We start from the raw sequence: 16584 nt of genomic DNA on the forward strand, positions 1-16584 counted from the left end.
GTTACACTGTTCATACAAGATTAAGCACAATTTACTTGGCTAAGAGGTTTAGGTTGGAGCTGGTAACAGGCCCATTACTGTCTCCATATCCAGACCTGTCATCAGAACAAAACGGACAAGACAGCAGCGGAACAGGACAGAGCTCAACCTGTCAGTGCTCGATATGTCTGTGCTCCTGTAAACAGGCTCCATGCAGAACAACCAGCCATGTGTGGAGCCCAGCTGTCTTCATACAGCCTCAGAGATCTGACTGGCCTCTGATTCAACAGGAAATGACTAAGGTACAGGAACTAGGAACTACTGTAGATAATTGATTAGTGATCCATCTGACTGTTTTGTCTGTTTAGAAACCACTAGAACTAACTAGGTCCTTCATGATATCACTAATACAATAAGTAGTGGCTAATAATTGCTTGTTAATATTAACTCATACAGTTAGCTTGAAACAAGGGGGCTTCAAACAAGACAGTTGGTGTCTGATACAACGAGGAAGGTTCAACTCATTCCTTGGGAGATTTGTAAGTCAAGTAAACCACTACTGTATATCTGCAACATAAAAGTCAGCAGCCTTTGCTTTTTCTTACGTATTTAGGAGTAGCCTACAGTATAAAATAAAGGTTAAATAAATTGAACAGTACAAGAAGAGCCATTTATTTTCCTCTCATGTCAAAAGGAGACTTTGAATGTGACATTACAGCATGCAGATGGCTTGACTCCAGCCTGGCACAGTCAACTCTAACCAATCTGCTTTCATATTTTCCTTCCCTGCTGCCCAGAAATGGGTTCAAGCGTCTTTTCACAGTGTTGTGAACCATTTTCCTCAGTTTGAGGCTGTGGGCTAAAAGCCTTTTATCAAAAGCACGCAGATGAATTAGCTTGGGCACATTTCTTTACGCCCGTCTACGTCTTTCTTCTTCTTCTTTCTGTGTGGTAACCTAAACCTGAACTTGTCAACGACCAAGTGCCTCACTGAAGCATTACAACCCTGCACTTATTGTATAAAAAAAAGCTTGTATTATTAATTTGTGCAAGCGTGAGTGTATTCCCCTGAGGACGAAGGTTTATTATATATAGCTGAGCAGCTCTCTCTCTGACCTTATGGATGGATATGGAAATAAAACACACAGCAGACTCATGTGGATGAGTACTGTGTCCAGTGAAAGGAACCCAAGAACGGTAAAAATCAAAGCTAACACAACTCCAGTCCGACCCCAAAGCCAAGGGATCGGCTGTGCGCATCTCTGAATAATTCATACTGTGGATCATGTTTAAGTCATAAATGGGATTACAAATTTACAGCAGTTTTTCCGTATGTTGTTCGCTAACAGGCCGAGTGGAAACGAGGCAGAGACACTAGAGTACAAGCCTGCGACCAACAACTAATTAGGCAGAGTTCAGAGGAATTTTTTACTTTTAAAAAGGACAATTCAGTGCATTGTCTGTTCTCAGGGGATATTTGATGAAGTGTGCAGTCTGGATCTTCTCAACTCTGATGAAGTAAATTCAGATGTATTTAGCTGCCATATTCTGTACATCTTCGATAGAATGTACATATTAAAATTACATTTTGTGTTGTTGTTACTGTTGTTAACAAAACTTTACTTTTGATGTAGCAAACACCAGCTGTGCTTTGAAGCTAAAGTTGCTCTGAAGTCAACTTTGATCAGACTCCAGATGAATTATTGAGCACAATAGTCCGCACAACACTGAGAAGCATGACTACGAACACCGCAGTGAAGATGGTTGTATTTGGATAGCTTTTTGATTGTGGAGTGGAGTGTGTGTTTTTACGCACCTGGGAGAGCTAAGAGATGAAGATGTCCCGTGGTGCATCAGAATCAGGGAGAGGGGAGAGGCCGATGAGGAGAAACAGAGAAAATAGTTACTACATAATTAAAACCATGCCATTATTTCAACCATACAGTGATCCATCCTGAGCTCAGTTCATGAAAGCTTTACCATTCACTGTTTTCAAGGGGTCTTTGTTTATGCACAGGTATTCATTCATTGTATGTGTCTGGTTTGTTTAGAGAGAACAGAAGAAGACGAAGATCATCAGCAGGAACAGTGACTGAAACTGAAGGCTGAACAAAGAAAACAAACGGTTATCAAAAGAGTCCAAGAGGTCATAGTCCCGCCCACATTTGTTTGAGTGACATGTGATCCCTGGGAAGTGAGCAGCAAGCGCTTAGCAACACCAATAGAGACCAAATATAGATGCTGATTGAATACATTTGTTCTTCTATTCTTTACTGTATCATCGACTACCTAAAATACAATTAAAAGACCATAAAATCCGAGAAAAAATAAATGTGTTTGTGTGGACATGCATGTTGAATTAACCCCAAAGCAGCAACTTAAAAACGTTTCTAGGTCCTGAGAGGAGGCTTGCTTTGTAATCGATGGAAATCCCAGATACTTTAAATATTCAACGGCTTTCCTGAGAGCTTTCATCATGACGTCTCTGTGCCACTGTTAGTCTTAAGTACATCTACAACGTTTACTTATTTATCTGAGCATCAGTCCATTTGCTCCCTTAGCTTTATAAAGCTCCTGTTTCTACACCGTGTTTCACGGAGACCACACACCTGATTTATTTATTCATGCATCAGAGGTCCATGCTCAGGCTTCCCTTGTAGCACCTGTTCTTCCGACTACACAACACACACAGCCCAAAACCCACCCTTGTTTTTAGCTGGTTGTAATGCCAAGTCTGTGGTTTAAAATATTGATGATTGGCATTTCTGTTTGCCTCTCTGCCTCTGCACAGATACCATATATGGGAGGAGATAGCGGAGGAAAAAAGCGCCAATCAGCAAGCGCAAATAAATGACATTGGTTACCTGTCAGAGAAGGAAAATGGCTTATGTGTCCTTATACTGTTGTTCAGATGATTTATGGGCAGATATGTCATTTCTTCTACACTCTTTTTTTGGCATTTATGTACCATTACTGTGTGGATCATTGGTTCACAACCTTTGTTTGGTCTGACAAACACCACAGCCCTGCAAGATGAGCTCATCAACACCACACGTCATGTTCCCAAATGTGTTTTTTGAACGGATATTAAACTGGTGAACAGTATTCACTGTATTAAAGACGGATATTGTTACAATAATTTGTTAATACAAGACACAGTGCTCTTGGAATTGTCCATGTTTAGGCTTTGTCTCTATTTTTCTTTTTTAAGTAGAAAAAAAGAAGATACTACCACCACTTAAACTGGCAGAGGCTGGTCATTTCAACCTTTTATCCATTACTTTAAGCAATCTATTCTGATTTCTCTCCTCACTTGCTCGCTAGTTTTTCCAGGCACTCTCAATCAATTACAAAATGTGCCTACCAGCACCTCTAAAGTTCCCCAATTTCGTTTGTTCGACATAAACCAAAGAAAATAAAAGTGACAGTTTGCGGTTTTTCGGTGGCCAAACTATTTCTTGGCTGGGACCAGTAACTTCCTGGAGTCTCCTCTGGTTGCCTGGAAACCTTGGCCAATAAGTAATCTGACACATTTTTAACATGTCATAAATCATGTTTTATTTTAAGTTTTATTTGTTAATTATTTATTTGTTCTATTATTGTTGTTACTATTCTATTTTTGGGGGGGATTTGGGTCTTTTAAAACAAATGTTAACTCACCTCTGAGTTAGTTAGTGTTAGTGGGTGTATCCTCTATTCATTTTAATATGTCAGTGATTCAATTAGCATATTATGACTATTTATCCTCTTGACTGTTGCAAATTCTTAAAGAATTAGAAAATGTATTAATATATATTTATTAATTTAAAAAAAAACTAGAAATTAGCTATATTATACTGCACAACACATGACAAACAGCAATGGTTAGGGTCAATACTAAAACCCTTAAATAAAGCATCTACTAAAAAATGTAATATATCCCATAAATATTTCATGGCATAAAAATGATTTGCGTCTTTGCACTTGTCAGTTCTGCAATGCTCTCTATATTGCTGTTGATTATTCTTCATTTTTATCTCACTGGACTACACCATCTCCTCCTTTATCTTATCTCTGAGCTCTGCAAATAAGCCTGAAAGCTGAAGCTTTACTGCATGCAGATCCCCTGCTGCCATCCACATATATCAGAGGCAGACTAGGCATAGAGCACAAGGCTGCAGAGACAGCTCTGCAATACTGTAAATGGTTACTGACCACGACTGTTACTGACCAGCTGAATGGGAAATAAAACAAGACAAAATACTGCAGCTTCCCTCCAGCATTTGCTGTAGGTTCATCGGTTTATTGCATATTTGGCTGTTTGTTTGCTCCCAGTATTATTCAATTACCTTCCTTTTCTTCTACCTCTTGACTTTTTGTATCTAGAAACAAAAAGGTAGTTCCAACATTTAACTCAAGCATTGTAGTTATTGTGTATACTTAAAACTCCAAAAGTCCGTGATCTTTACAGTTTTCTTTTCCTTTACAAAAACGATCAGACGTTTGTAGAAAGCTTTAAACAGTACTCACACGTTGGTAAATAAAAGCCTTAATGGAGCTCTTAACTGGCATTATAGCCATCAATACTCGGCTGTACGTCACACGTACAATAACCTTGTGTACTCACACTCCATAACAGCTTTGATTGGGTATTATTGCTATATTACACAGGTTCAGACAGTCAGCACTATTGTGTTTTACAACGCGTAGCAGTGAGTCAGAAGATGTGGTAATAACCTCAACAACACCTCTGTGTTTGCCCGACACAAAATCAATGACTGCTGCTGTGTTTCTAGAAATCGGGGCAGGCTGCTCGCCCCAGTCCGACCTTACAGCTCTGTCCAGGTGGTGTTTCTGTGTGTGTGTTACCCAACAGGCAAACAGGTCTCTGGTTGCCATGGTAACAGGATGTAACACCAATGCTTGCTGACCCTGACCTTTGACCTCTCTGTGTGCAGTTTGACTCTGCACTTTACACTGAGGGCATGAATTCAGCCGTTTTATACTTAATTTCTTCACCGCCATTGACAAATTCATCCATTCATTGTTATCCATTTTTATTCCAACATAGGAACACCAGTATTTTAGAGTACTGTACTAACTCTTCCTGGTCAAAGCGGTGTACAACTGGCAAGAATTGCAATATCAACATACAACTCATGTGTGAAACAGGATCAATTTATTTAATCCATCCAGTTTATTACGTTATCTGTTTGTTTTTTTTCCTTCTAATTTACAAACATTTAGATCTCAAACTAAGCGGTTGTCATTGACTCCTAGTCTAAAAAAATTTGAGATAAGATATTAGAGTGATCGAAAAGAAAGTAGCTGATCAATGTCAAATACACTGAGGCATTAGCAAACTGAGCCCTAATCTGATCTGAAGTGTTTCAATTAAAAGCTAATTTGCAACCATCAAAAGGACTTTTTACACTTCAGACTCAATCAACCTAAAATATATTTTGAGTAAGAGTAGAATGACAGTATTTCACTTAGTTTGGGGAGTTATCTACCCCAGAAATCGGACTAACTACATTAAGTTAAAAGATGAGAGGTGATTGAGGGGAAATTACTGATTAAGTTGACCTTTAACGTATCATGCCTGCTTCTGTACAGCTCAGTCCAGCATCATTACTCTGAGAAAAGTGGTCCCCTGGCCTTGATTAAAACAATATTTAATACAACTTTACCAATAAATGACAGCTAAGTTGATGATTTATTTTGTTCAGTTTGTGCACCAGACGTCTTGTGCCGTTGATTTTCTTGGTATTAATGCTCTGTTTTGTCGTATCCAGCAGTGTTTTCTCTCTGCTCTTGCTAAATAAATAGACAAACCACACACACACACACACACACACACACACACACACACACACACACTTTAGTCTGTTAAGAATCCATGTCACATGGACACAACTAAACACACTCTTAATGCTAATACTTGGCAGACTAGATAAACAAGACTAGCAGAGCAAAAAATTTGCAATGAGACAGTTTCCTTCATTTTTTAACAATTATTCTGCAGCCGCCCAAACAGGGTGTGTCCTAGTAGTTGATGTCGATGTTGTAAATGTCAGAATAACTGCCCCAGAAAAAAAATATAATTTGTGTCTTGTAATCTACTTGTAATGTCACTACAGTGTGGCTTGTTGAAGAACGAAAAGTTTCCACTTCAGGTAAACTTTTACTTCTCCAACTGAACCTCAAAGTTATCAAGTCTACCAAGAAATCACTGATGCTGGCAGGATAAAAGCTGGCCATTGTCCTTTCAGCAGCAGCCAGATTCTCTTCAATTATAGATGATTCAGCTCTCCTCCATTCTCCTGATCCCTCATTCTTCTTTCTCTCAGCCCCGGCCATTACTGCCCCTCCAAACACCTTCAGTGCCAGCGATTCTTTCTGCCTACCATATCCATTTGTCATGCATGAAATCTTTTAATGGAGTTAACCAATGGGAGAATAATGGAGTGGCCAGATGGGAATATATCTAATCCCTTGTGATTCAGTATATGTTTAAAATAGAAACAAAGCCACTAAGTTCATTGGGGTATTACCACTCCGCTCTGTTGTAATGGCCTGGGGGTTACAGACACCATCATGTCCCTTTAAGGTCCTGAACCTGAAACTGTTGACCATTAACCCTATTAAAAGGCCATGGCTAGACCTTTTCACATTTCAAAATATAATAATATATTTATTCTAAAGTCTGATCAACAAACTTTTCACAATTTTATAGAATAATATTAGTGGTTTTTGAATCCTTACCAACGCTGGCAGTTCCCTGGTGTCTGCACACAGTGGACAATTTGCTTGTTATAATGGTCACACTATTATAAAAAAAGATTACCATTTTATTACTTCTCATTAGCCCTAATCTTCTTAATCTCTCTTTAAATTGGAATGAAAATATCCTCCATGCAGATTGTTTTGGTTTATATCCATGCCATTTGAGAATTTTTCCACCACTCCAGTATAACGGCGGTAAAGAAACATTAACATTAGTGCTCAAAGCATCTCAAATATCAATTTAAGAAACTTAACAGTAATGTATTTCCAGAAACAATGTCCTGATTACTTAATCCACAACCCCCCTGTGGGCAGTTTTCAACACTTTCTTTTCCTTTCCAAAATAGTTCCCACTAAATGTGTTTGCAGTGAGGTCTGCAGTAAAAGGTTTTTTTTAGATCAGCAAATGGAAAAGCTTTCATGGGGTGATTTATTGTTATACTATACAACTACTAATAAATAAGCATAGCAAATGCATGTATTACTATGTAAATGTTCCCTTATTAACTTATTTTGGCTGATTAGGGCTTTTGTCAGATCTTGATGATAACTTATAGCTTTGGTTATTTTGAGTATATGGAGTTTCCATTTTCTACTTGGGGAATGCTCCAATCAGACAAAATATCAAAACTTTAAGAAAGTAGAGTTTTACCTCTGGAGCTGCAATGTTGAGCGCAGGGTTGGCTAATTCAAACCTCTCCTGAGATTTCTCTCTAGCCAGACGGGCCGTCTCCTTCACCTCCTTAAACTGCTCTGCAAACTGCAGGTGGAGAGAGAAGACAGAAGTTATACGGTCAGCCAAGATAACCTGGAAACTCAAACAACATACAGTACCTACAGCATCCTTAAATCTTCTTTTGGTACTTGTACATGATAATGTAAGTTCATTTAGAAAAATATCTTTGACGTCTTGGCTGTATCACTTATGTATCATGCAGCTTCATTCTGGAGTAACACAAATATTTGTTCCATTTATTGTCGAGGTGCTGTGACCTCGGACTCCTTTCTGTTCTTCATCTGTAATTTCATTATAGTAATTTAAGCATAGTTTGCACTCACTCTTGATGACAGCTGAATTTAATGTAAAAGAAACACATCTGTGTGTGTGACAGATGTTCTGTTTTCTCACAGTAAAATCCAAATCTTGCAGCTAAATAAAATAATAATTATTGTGGGAGGAAGTGTACGACAACCTGCATCATGGTTAGGAAAAGATACTGGAGACATTTTGTGTCTATGTGTAAATTAAATCCAGCTGCATCAGACACTGACAGTATAAAAGATATGTTAATATGAATTGAAAATGGAGGGGGGGGGAACATCATCACATCACTGTACTCTCCTGCTGCAGAGTTCCTCTTTTTCACCCTCACCCTCTCTGTGTAATATCTAATAAATGAAAAACTCTGAAGTATTGAAGTATTTTGTTTGAATGTTGCCGAGGTGTGTGTGAGCTGTGTTTACCTGCTGCAGCTGCTGCTCCGTGGAGAAGCCCAGGCCGTAGACGGTGTTGGCCCTGCTGTCTGCCCACTGGCCAAACTTCTGGGAGGTTTTGGTGAAGGTCATGTTGGGGGTGATGGTGCTGTTGATGATGGCCTGACATGACAGACAATAAAACAAGTAATAAATAACATGAACAACAAAAGTTTTTAAGGTGATCCCAGTGGGAAAAGTGGGACGTTGTTGTGATAAAAAAAAAAAAAAAAGATCCTGCAAAGAAATACAGGATATATACATAAAAGCACAGCAAGAACAGAGAGTAAAAATAAACATGTTGTATTATCAATATGCACACTGGAGGGTGTTCAGCCACAATCTATAGAGGGTCAACCCTAACATAAATCTGACATACAGATAGAAGAGAAATTATTTTTATATTGTTACATTTCTTTTTATGATTTATACTTATCTTTGCTACAAAAATAAAGTAATTTGTTCACTGGAACACATTTATTATTCATATTTATCATTTTTGTTTTAATATTATTTACAATTTTTTTTAAAGTCACATTTTTGATATTTTCTTCAACTGTATTTAGAACAATGTTTTCACTTCATTCATTTCTTCAGTATTTGAATTTTTAAGTAAATCTACAACTACAATAGCTGTGATGAAGGTGCATTAACTGCTGGGGTGCTGCAGTTCCATGTTAATCATATGCATTAATCAAGCTACGTCACATGCTTAAAATACCTTCAAAATGTAATTTTCAAAGACAGAGTATTCACAATATTCAGAACCAACAAGAACATTAATAATTTAGGTCACCTTTAAAAGCCAAATTTATTTCAGCTCATTGTTATTTTTCCTTTGCATGTACTTGACCAGAAAATATGCTGATTTTCATCTGATTATCAAGAGGCCAATTATTCACTGTGCAGCAGCTGATTACAGTAAACAGGCTGGTGTTTGCTTTCAGTTCTATGGCTTTCTTTAGGATCATTAGCAACAATAAATAACACGGCAACATTAATTCCACAATTCACATTTAGATAATGTAGTTGTCTGAATCTGCAGTTGTATCCTTTACAGTTAAAAACATTATAGAGGTCTACTGGAGAACAATGTTTGCAAGAAAAGACATCCAACAGCCAGGCCAGAATAAGAGCTAAGTGAAAAAGCTTGTTGTGGTGTGTGTTGATCTGTTCAGAAATACTCTCTAGCGAACAGTCTGATGAGGTGGATTTGTTGCCAAATGTAGATTTCTTTGGTCTCTTCTCCAAAAGCCTCACGTCTCAGGGAGCTAAATTGGCACAACTGGGTGATAACTACAAAGAGTTTTCATTTAGGTGCTGCTAGAAGATATGCTGTCAGTGCTGGGACTCCCGGGTGTTTTACTGTTCTTGTGGATGCGGTATTACCGATGACTGTGTGTTATAAAGATTCTTGGACTAATGCATCCACACCCATAACAGCCACAACCAAATGGAAAACAGATTTATTTACATTTATCTGAAGAATCTGCAGGATAGGATGCACAGAGGGAGCTAATGAGGATTTGATACAGAAGAGTCCCTACACCAATACTAATATAATACCATATGATAAAACAACAAAAGCTTGATTCAAGTTTTCATGAAGTCCCTTGTGCTGGCTTTATTTGACAGAAATACTTTAATCAGTTTTAAACACAAACCACTTAAGAATCAAACAATGCTGAAAAAGACTTAAAAAAAAAAAGTTTAAAGGACGATTTATTGGTACTTAACATTTCTCGTCTTAAAAGAGTAAGCAGAATGACATGCCTTTTTGTGTGTCTTGACCTGAAAACCAAATATGTGTGATGTGAACATATGAAGTAGCATTTATGCATATGTTTCTGTGCAGTCATGTGTGTGGTGGGCTCCCACCTTTGTCCCGCCAACACTGATGATGCGGTAGACACTACGGCTGGCATCGTAGAAGAAGGACACAGTGACGGCGTGTTTGCTGGCCGGCAGCCAGTTGCGCTTAGTGGCCGGGTCGATCTGGAAGACATGAGCTCTGGCGCTGAAGATGGGCTGCTCCCTTAAAAACACACAAGAGAACTTAATGTTACAGGTGATTTAGTGTCACAGTCATTTACAAATAAGTCTCAAAAACAACTTCATTTTTGCTTTATAGTGAAGAAAAACACCAACTGAACTTTGAGGAAGCAGGTTTTAATAAATAAAAGATTGACACTAATAGAACAATTGAAAACATAATATGAGTGTAGGAATTATGAAAATACCTTTTGGAGAGCATCTCATTTGGTGAAATGTTGTGGTATTAATCATTTTGTAACAGCATGAGTCACTTTTTTGAGGGAGGTGAATGAATCTCTCTTCTGCCTGAACTTTTCATTTTTCACTCAGCTCTGTCACAAACAGTGAGGTAAGCCTGAGGTCAAGTGTTACACGCCTGAATTTTAAGAAGCATAAGACAGTCGTCGCTGAGCCAGTTTCTCTGCGGAGAAACTGGCTCAGGGGCTCCAAATATAAAGATGAGCGAGCAGACTGTCATCCCAAGTCAAATGCAAACTGTATCCATCATTATTATACACTGATCTGAAAGTTAGTTAAAACCTACAAAATAACTTTACCATTACATTTTTTAAATGTATTTTTCAATGCTCTGAGCACCACAACTTCCATTCATCTCCATTTTATTGAGGTGGTGGGTATCAGCAACAGAGACCAAGACAAATAAAACCAAACCTCAGGCAGAAAAACTGCTTTTGCGCGTGCCATTATACTATTTGTGGTGTGTTGCGAGTCACGCACTACACCAAGCCCAATGTTTTGTCATCAATATTCTCCCATAACGTTTGCTTTATTCATTTTATTGACAGCATGTTTATAAATATACTACCTAGTATAAGTATATTTTTGGATGGTATAATTTTTCAGAAAAAGAAATACATTTCAGTTAATAAGCTTTTATGTGCTGCTTTATGAAATAATTAAGGCAACAATGATTAAAAAAAATAAAAAATACATTCACAGTTATCCTTATGAGCTACGCAATACTTGGAAAATGGAAATATCTCACACACACACACACACACACACACACACACACACACACACACACACACACACACACACACACACACACACACACACACACACACACACACACACACACACACACACACACACACACACACACACACACACACACACACACACAGGAAACCGCTTTTTTAGTACACCGATCAAAGCCAAAGGGCTAAAACATCTATACACATCACTAAAATTAATGGAATATCATTATTATCTTGTTCATCTGTTCGAGTGCAAATCATTGATTTTTTTGGCACTTTGAGGGCCCCATTAACGATGGATAAAGCTATAGATAGGGCAAAAATAGACAAATAGACAAAAATAACATTTCCGAATGTAATTGTGTTTTTTAGGAACCCTGGGGTCACTGATGTTCTGGTGTAATGAGGCTATTGGTGCAAATGAAGCTGAAGATTTGCTAACCGCTAGCAGTCCAATTAGCTATCCTGCTCTCTTTGAAGAACCATGCTGTGGGGCCTCTAACCGTGGATAGAGGCTCACAGGCAATGAGGCACTATGCGGTGAATTCATGCAACATTACACAGCTAATAGAGTTTGCATAATGCCAATGTATGCAATGAGCCATTCCCATTGCAAGTCAATTATATACCGACATTAATGAGGATAATGTGTGCAGGGAGAAGGCGCTGTTCTTTGTCTAAGCAAGATAAATAACCATGTATATAGGTCAGCACTGTCTATATGAAGCATTGTTCCCACTGGGTTTGGTTGGAATTACTGTATATTTGCATACAAACAATAGTTGATATTGTTTCAAAACAGATTACTGAAGCTACAATTGACAATAGACAATAGCAGCACAAGCATATTTAGGTGTCAGTCAGGTCCAGATGGCAGCAGCTAAAATACAATAAATACAAATATGGGTCTAAGTTGACTGAACAACACAGAGTCACTGGACAAAAATTATTTTTCCAGAAACATTGCATTTTTCCAGTTTGTGATACACAGCAGTTTTGTTTCAATTCAAATATTCTGATAACTCCCCTTCCAGTTTCTCACAGGAGTTAAACTCTTGTTTGGTTGCTGCCACATAAATAGGATTCCTATGATAGTTAGTCAAAGATTGAAAGCTGAAGACTAAAATGTTAGATTTTTGTTTCAAGTTCAATCAGAGCACACTAGTATTACTTTCATTAAAAAAATGTAATCTTAATGGATAAAGATTTTGGGTGCATGTCATTTATAAAGTAAACAGGACAACAAACTCTGGTCAAAGTAAAAGACAATGTGTGTTTTTTTCGTTTATTTATAATCGTTGAGTTAATGACATCATGGGAATACAAGGCTTGTACCTAACTAGCTTAGCTTATTATGTCTTTGACAAACTACATTTACCCTTGTCAACTTCACTGGACAACAGCCTGATTAGATTACTGCAGCCAACAGCAGTTTTGTTTCATGTTGCTTAGAAAGTTGCTTTCAGCCATGTGAGCTCTTTCTATGGGCCTTTTCCACAGCAGATATTTTGACACAATTAGCAGGAAAGGTAGTCTGGAAATCCAGACCCAAATCCAAAAGATTAAGGGTCTGGCTAGGAGTAATGAAAATGGCCCAACTCGTGGGGCGGCACCAAGCATGCATTTGAAAATATCAGTGCACGCAATTGGATAACACTACGACCAATGTTTACTGACTGATTCCGGACTTTTTAGCTCGCCTCTGGCCTGCCTATATTACATCGATGTGATTGGTGCAGCTCGGCTCCAAGGGCATAGGTAATGAACATCATTACTCATTGCCAGAGTGACTCGCTGAGCAAATTCAAATTGTGCTCTCACGAGAACTTTCTCTTTCCAGGGTACAGGAAAGGTGCAATCAATAACATTAATAGTGTCCCACTACTGGGTATGCTGGCTCTCTGTCATGACTAACTGGGACACCTCAATGGAATGAAGCCAATAATGGTTTCATTTACACCTGTGTTTCTCCCTCTACAACAAGCCAAAATGTCTGCCAATAAAAACTACCACAGCCATAAACAGGGAGGTGTTCAGCGCTGCCTCCCCTCAAACTTTTCTTTTAAATATCAAAAGGTGCTGCAATAAACATCCTGCTGTTGCAGTACAGTTGTTGCTGTTATAGCAGCGAAACAATACAGTTATGTGTCCTGTTGGATTAAATCTTAGAACATTGCCAATGCCAATTTTTTACTGCACGTTTAATTTGCAATACATGCTTCATGATAGCACTGATAAGGAGTTTGGACTGTAGTTGACATGTCACTGCTGGGTTTCAGGTTTTTATCATGTATGTGTAGGTTTTTATGCCGGAAACACCAATAGCAAAATGTGAAAGGCTGTTTTGTGTGCAATGTTTTTCAACCAGAAAACACATGGAATATGTTGCCACTGCAGAACTGTTGTCAGCCACTTGAAAAAGAGTCACAAATTTAGCAACAAAGTTGGCAACAGTCCATCATCACTTGGCCAGGAAAACAGATTTTATGTGGTTTTTAACTCAACCACTTGAATTATTTCTAGCTGTAACCTCTGACCAATTATGCCCACAAGAAAGGTTGCTGTAACCTAAGAGTTCAATCTGCATCCTGACAAAAACAATAACCAAACACTGCTACAGACAGGGCATCTGTAGGGCAACATGGCTGTTGCCTCCAAGCATTCAATAACTGCATATTATTCCCCAGCTTGAGCATTTCAGTGTATAGACAGTAGAGTTATCATCTCTATCAACAGCCACTGTGCTATCGCCCTTGAGCAAAGCAGTTTTAGCAACAATTTATAAAGTGAAAAAATGTTTTAGGTAACAGGAAAAATTGCTGGTTCTTTCACAGTCTATTTACCAATTTTAAGAAAGAAAAACAAGTTTCCAGGATAGTGTAACAAAGCTTTTCAGGTAGGAGAGTTTGAGCAAAAGGTTTTTTGGTAAACTTCAACACTTATCTCACTTGCAATAGGTAAAATCCTGCTTAAAATATCAGACACAAATCAAGCAAAGAAACAGCACCAAGAAAGTGCTTAATTATGCTCAATAAAACTAATGATCTGGCTGCATAGCTGATAACCAGGACGTTAAAGGAAGAGTATAAGTCCATACATATCCTTCTCATCTCCGTGCGTGTTCTAAATCTTTCTGATGCACCCACCGCTAGCCTAGCTTAGCACAGATCCTGGAGGTAAGCGGCTCCATCCAGCCTACTGCTCCTAATAAGTGACAAAATAACACCAACATTTTCTTATTTACATGTTATGATTTGTATAGTCACAGCGTGTACAAATAAAAAGGTCACATGAGACACAGCCATCTTCTAACCATATACATACTGGGAACTATTCTCAGAAGGCGAAGCATTGCTGCTTCTGCTACTTGGGCGGAGTGATTTGCTCGCAGCACCTGAGAAGCCCCGGTGAAGAGCAGAGAGTTTGCCTGGAGTTCGCTCAGTTGATTATCACAGAATAAGCCTGGCTGAACACACTTATCACGGATGGCAGCTGGCAGCTAACAGCTAACAGCTAGCAGCTAGCAGGGCGAGCTAGCTACCGGCAGGACAGAGACAGGGTAGGTGAATTTAAACAATGTCTGAGTTGAAAACGCATCTTGTTGTCACGTAAGGGCCCTGTTCATGTTGCACAGACATTTTAATTGCATTTTGTGTCTGTTAAGAGGCACAAAGGCACTCTAAAAACCTGCCCCGACAACTGCCGTTTTAGATCAGGGGAAGCTCGTAGATGTAGCTGCAGCTACTCCGTGTTGACCGCACCGACTCTGCTTTTTTTCTTTTTTCTATCGACTGTCCTCGCATATTTATAGCGATCAAGATTAACGTAAAAATTGGCCTGGAATTCTCCTTTAATGACAAACAATGACTGACTGCTCATCAGCTCCCATGCCGTCATAGCGAATCACACAGAAATGAACAACAAGGCATTCATTGGGCTTGTCTTAATGTTGCTAATCAGCTCAGCCAGGATGCATCCCGTCAAGGTTTGATGAAATGAGCAGATTAAAACTGGATTCAATTTTACTCCCGAGGTAAGGGAGAGCAAACACTGCACAGCCGCTTGACAGCCACAGCAGCTGTATAACCTAATGCAGAGCAGTAGAGAGGAGTGTAGTCTGATGTGGTACTGTACACGGACCTGATCCATTTACCATGAACCTGTTATATACACTCAATGCCATGAACCTGTGTAGCCTTTTATCAAATCAGGTGTTGTGAGGGTAAAACCCTGCATGACTAAAAGAAGCGAGCTAAAATTAAAGAACCTCGAATCAGCCCAACATATTTAACCCCAAAGGAAGACAAGTTACCACATTTAAGTCTGATAAACGATCAAGATTGGTTGTGCAATACCACCATGTAAAAATGCTCAATTACAATCAAACTTCTGCATATTTTAAAGTAGCCTACAGAAATTTTCGCAGCAAAATATACTCAAGTAACCAAAGGAAAACAAACAAAAAAACTCATACAGCCATCATTTTATCATAACTGAACATTACCATGTACACAGAATGATAATGTTGGGGCTGGTTGAAGTGGAGGTACTTCATATACTGTTTGGTAGTCATCAATCTATTCCAGGTCAAGTATACATTGGCCCATCCCCCCTCCGTCATACTGTACACACTCACTGCTGCACATCAGTGTGTGAGTGGAGGGAGAGCTGTGTTCAGATTACAGCTCAGTAATTAAATGGGTCAAAAACATGTTTTTTGGGGTGTAAACTGTTTCAGGCACTACGTCACATTTTTGTTTCCCCGGGATTGAGAATCAAAACTTCAATGTCTCTGTATGTCTCACAGTGTCGTACTTAAGCCTTTAAGATGAGGTCCTATGGGGACTAAGTTAAGCTATAACATACGGAGGTTTAATATATTATGGAAAAACAAGGTACCATGACAAACTACTCAAATCTGTTGGAAAGGTGTCATTTAAAAAGGTATTTAAAAGCTGTGTGTTTCCATTAAATTTCAGATATCAGTGTCCAAGATAATTGTACTATGAAAATTTCATATGCTACTGTCCACTTAGAAACCACTCTGACCTCCTAATAAACAGATTAAAATGTTTTTATTTTAGGGGCATTTGAGGCCTTTATTTTCATAGGACAGATGATGACATGAAATGGGAGAGATAGGGGGAATGACATGTAGCAAATGGCCGCAGGTCAGAGTCGAACCCGTGGCCGCTGCATTGAGGAGTAAACCTCTATATACAGTATGTGCGCCTGCTCACCCAACTGAGCTAAGCTGGCCACCAGATTAAAAGTTCTTTAAAGCAACTTTATAAAAATGTCTCTTTGTGTTTTGTTCTGTGGAGCACTAATT

The 16584-nt window shown here is 38.7% G+C and overlaps 1 protein-coding gene across 1 annotated transcript in view; it reads right to left on the reverse strand.

Moving 5' to 3' along the window:
- The window catches only part of LOC144523943 (homer protein homolog 3-like), a 42583-nt gene that overhangs the window by 17100 nt on the left and 8899 nt on the right, over positions 1-16584 (reverse strand). Inside the window, 4 exon segments of the mRNA XM_078259914.1 lie at positions 1796-1804; positions 7397-7504; positions 8209-8340; positions 10096-10252. Coding sequence (XP_078116040.1) covers positions 1796-1804; positions 7397-7504; positions 8209-8340; positions 10096-10252 — 406 coding nt within the window.

Source organism: Sander vitreus, chromosome 9 (genome assembly GCF_031162955.1).
Source record: "Sander vitreus isolate 19-12246 chromosome 9, sanVit1, whole genome shotgun sequence".
Taxonomy (NCBI): Eukaryota; Metazoa; Chordata; class Actinopteri; order Perciformes; family Percidae; genus Sander; species Sander vitreus.